Source organism: Elephantulus edwardii, unplaced genomic scaffold (assembly GCF_000299155.1).
Source record: "Elephantulus edwardii isolate Elephantulus edwardi_28Jun2011 unplaced genomic scaffold, EleEdw1.0 scaffold00217, whole genome shotgun sequence".
Taxonomy (NCBI): Eukaryota; Metazoa; Chordata; class Mammalia; order Macroscelidea; family Macroscelididae; genus Elephantulus; species Elephantulus edwardii.
In genome coordinates this window covers 2,042,154-2,045,859 of record NW_006399967.1, presented here as the reverse complement: position 1 = coordinate 2,045,859, position 3,706 = coordinate 2,042,154, and the positions used below count along the sequence as shown (strand labels likewise).

At 62.4% G+C, this 3,706-nt stretch overlaps 2 protein-coding genes across 2 annotated transcripts in view; one reads left to right on the top strand and one right to left on the bottom strand.

The window, feature by feature from the left end:
• Positions 1–2,728, top strand: part of DOT1L (DOT1-like histone H3K79 methyltransferase) — a 40,525-nt gene extending 37,797 nt beyond the window's left edge. The window contains exons 30-35 of the mRNA XM_006897979.1: positions 107–349; positions 442–630; positions 728–916; positions 1,074–1,229; positions 2,010–2,214; positions 2,475–2,728. Of these exons, the coding sequence (XP_006898041.1) occupies positions 107–349; positions 442–630; positions 728–916; positions 1,074–1,229; positions 2,010–2,214; positions 2,475–2,728 (1,236 nt within the window). The remainder of the gene's footprint in view (positions 1–106; positions 350–441; positions 631–727; positions 917–1,073; positions 1,230–2,009; positions 2,215–2,474) is intronic.
• A 701-nt stretch (positions 2,729–3,429) lies between these two features.
• The window catches only part of PLEKHJ1 (pleckstrin homology domain containing, family J member 1), a 3,548-nt gene continuing 3,271 nt past the window's right edge, over positions 3,430–3,706 (bottom strand). The window contains exon 6 of the mRNA XM_006897923.1: positions 3,430–3,501. Within this exon, the coding sequence (XP_006897985.1) occupies positions 3,436–3,501 (66 nt within the window). The 3' untranslated portion in view covers positions 3,430–3,435. The remainder of the gene's footprint in view (positions 3,502–3,706) is intronic.

The window sequence follows — 3,706 nt, the reverse complement described above, 5'->3', positions numbered from 1 at the left end:
GAGACAGTGGGGGTGACCCGGTGTGGAGGGCACGTGAGCCCCCGTCATGGAGGAGACAGTGGGGGTGTCCCCACATGTGGTGAAGACACCCCCTCCTCAGTGATAGGAGGTGGGTGAGGCTGTGCTCTACTTGGTGTCCCTGCACACTGAAGCACAGAGCACTCCCCACGAGGCCGAGGCTGGGCCTGACTCCCCTGCTCAGAGCACCCCGTGGGCAGCCAGCTGGATCTGGGGCAGCACGTGGGCGCTGTGCCCCCGGTGGTTCCGCCGCGGTGGGCTCTGTGCCCGGCCGCCCTGTAGCATTTCCGTCTGTCGGCTGAGCCTGCGGCCTGAGGTTTCAGCGCTCTGGGTTCGGGCATTCGGTGAGCACAGAGGGGACACTCGTGCCTGCACCGTCGTGAGCCTGACACTGGACAGGCCCGTGTGACCGCCTGGTTGCAGTGCGGTGGCAGGGCCTCGGCCTGCACTCCTCGTAACCAGCAGTGGGCCAGGGTGGGCAAGATCCAGTTACTTCGGCCCCGGGGAGGTGGTTCTGGAGTTTCTGTGCCCATGTGTCAGGCAGGGGGCTTCTCAGATAGTGGCCCCCGGTGCCGACCAGGCCCCGGTCCTCCTGTCATGCTGAGCACTCGGGTGGCTGTGGTCACTGCTGACCCTGTGGACCTTCTGGCCACCTGCTGGTGTCTGGGCGGGCACTGACCGTGTGCTCTCTCCCATTGCTGGCCCGCAGGTAACTAGGACTTCTACCTCAGCCGCACGACTATGCAAGGACAGCGTGGACCATCGCGTGTGCTGCCCCGGTGCTGCGGCCGCAGGGTCACCACTGGACCGCGGACAGGACGGAGGAGCTACTGTGAACCTGCCGTGCGCCGCCGGGCCCGGGAGCGGCTCCGCGCACGCATTGATAGTTTTAGATAAAGTATTTATCGTTTTTTAAAAAGTTAAAGCAACTCTGACCTATTTTATTCCATCTAAGTCATCCACGGCAACTTGCTCAGAAATGTCTATGGGAGAAGATTCTAGAGACACATCTGTGGAAAGACTGCCCGCCTGGCCCGGTGCTACCTCGTCGGCAGGCCGTGCGGCCTCCCGCTCTCCTGGTGCTGACCGGAGGCCGAGCTGCCTGCCGCACTGTCCACGTCCCAGCGGAGGGGGCTGGTGGTGTCGTCTACCCTGGGGGTCGGACCCACCTCGAGCCCCCGTGCGTCACTGTGAACGCTGCCTGGCAACCCGTGAGGGGGCGGGATGGCACCCCACGACCGCTCCGAGGTCCCCGCTCCAGGGCTGAAGGCCCCGGCTTGGTTGGCCTTTGTACTAAGTGCATTTACTATGTGCCCAAGGCTGTCGCTCTGCTCACGCTGCCACGTGGGAGGGGAGCTGGCGGGCGGTGAGGGCAGGGCGGCCGCCTGCCTGGGGTTTGTACAGCAGAGAGTCACGCTGACCCGTGACAGTATTTTATAGAGAAGGGATGAAAGTTTATCAATTTCATAGACGCGATCTCCTTTATTTTTAGATTGTATAATGCACAGTAAACTTTAAAACAAAGAAGGAAAAGGGGGTGAGGGAGAGAGGAACCTTATTTATTCAAGCATACAAGTGGTGCTGGCCAACTGGCCTCACCTGCAATGGACAGACCACGCATCCTCGGACACTCCTGGCCACGCCCCAGTGGCAGCCTTGTCTCGGTGCTCCGCGTGCTTCGCAGTGGACAGTGTGGACTGGGGGGTGGGGTGCAGCTAGCACTGCCCTCAGGTGCTTCCTAAGGCTGCCAGTGAGATTTGGGTCCCCCCAGGTCACCACAGTCAAGTCAGTGAGGCCAGGGGCAGGCAGGGGGGCCTGGGATCCCGGCCCTCCCGGAGCCCTGCCCTCCCAGGCCCCTGCCGTACCCTCCTCCTGAAGTGGGCTGGGGTCACAGCCACTCACTGGATGGTGCCCGTTCCTGGGGTGGAGGGGGGCGGGTGCTCCGGTGATGTGCCCCTTCCCACCCCAGCAATAGTCATTGGGATCTGCAGATGGTGCTCGTCAGCCTGGCTGTCCCCCTCAAAGTACCCCCGCCCCAGTCGGTGCTCGGCTTGCAGGTGCTGCCTCACGTCAGTGGTCTCGGCTCCCGGCCCTTCCAGCCCCCAGGTGCCATCCTGCTGGCCTCTGAGAGGTTCCCAAGTCGCCCGGGAGAGAGGTGGTTCCAGTCCTTATCCAAGAAGGCCGCCCCGCCCGAGGGTACGCAGCCAGGCACCGGGGCACTCAGTGCCATAGTGCACCCTCACCAAAGCCTCCCGGATGCAGACTCGAGCACTGGGAGGCTCTAGCTGCGTACCTGTGTCTACGTGGTCAGTCTCAGCCTGCCAGCGACCCGTGACTACACTCTCTTAGCTAGGGTGGTCCCACCTGCTGCCTGCCAGTTCCTGAAGCCCCTGGCTGCACATGACACTAGAGCCCTGGAGGTCACCAGGATGCTTGGACCGTGGGCCCCCGGGCAGGTGACAGCAACCGAGCCTCCCACCAGGCTTCCGACAGCTCTAGCGGGGGCACTGCTGTTGGCTCGTGGGCAACTTCAGGGAGCAAGTGGACCGCCCTCAGGAACCGACGAAATCAAATTCCCACTGGGCCTCGGCGCCCAGCCATGAACTTAAGGTTGCTGCACCCCTATTTCTCCGCACCCCGAGCCACCCCTCTGCTCAGGCTTGTTGGGATCCTGCTTGCTGCCTCCTCCCCACTTCTCAACATTCTGTGATGGAAACGCAGCTTTGTGCTGTCTTGTGTTCAAGTCTGACCCGAGCACCCGGCTGGCCACCACCGGCCGCCTGCACCCTGCATTCATTGTCACTTCTAGACGCTGCAATAAACATACTCGTTTCAACCGGAGTGGGTCCTGTGGCTATTCTGAGTGGGGGTAGGGAACAGGCAATCCCATCTAGAAGGGACTTTTCCTAATGAAGCCACGCCCACACCTGCAGAGGGTGGGGGGCATGGGACCCCTTCCACTCCCAAGGTCTGGGAGTGCTATGCATTGCCACCTAGACTTTAATAAACATTCTGTTTCAACGTCTCAAGCCCCTGAACTTTAAATTCCTGGGGGAGGAGAGCACTAGGTCCCCAGCATCGTGTTAAAAATCACCCACCAGTGCGCTCAGTGGAAAAGAGGTAACTTTATTTCAACAAGGAGCCCTGGGGCCCCATCAGCAGTTCACACCGGGGCAGGGAGGGAGCCTGATGCTCGCTCACCCTTCACAGCTTCAATGTACATTCAACACGCCAGGGAACGCCTCCCCTTGCAGGGGGAGCTGAGCCTGAGGAGGGCCAGCCCTGGGAAGTGACAGTGGTCCCCGGCCACCTGCAGCAGCACCTAGTGCACGGGTGCCTCCACAGCGGGCATGCCACCTGGCAGCTGCAGAGACGAAGCCCCAGCGGGCCCAGGGGAAGGGACCCAGGGGTCTGGGCTCAGGCCCTCAGGCTGCTCAGCTGGAAGCGGGCCTCCTGCGAGATACCGAGCTGCTCCAGGGGGTCCTGGGAAGGCAGGACAGGGTGAGCTGGGGCCCCAACTCAGCCCGCCCGCTAACTCACCCCGTCCACTAACTCACCCTGCTCCCCCAACTCACCCTGCTCCCCCAACTCACCCTGCTCCCCCAACTCACCCTGCTCCCCCAACTCACCCAGCCCCAACTCACCCCGCCCACTAACTCTCCCTGACCCCCAACTCACCCTGGTCCCC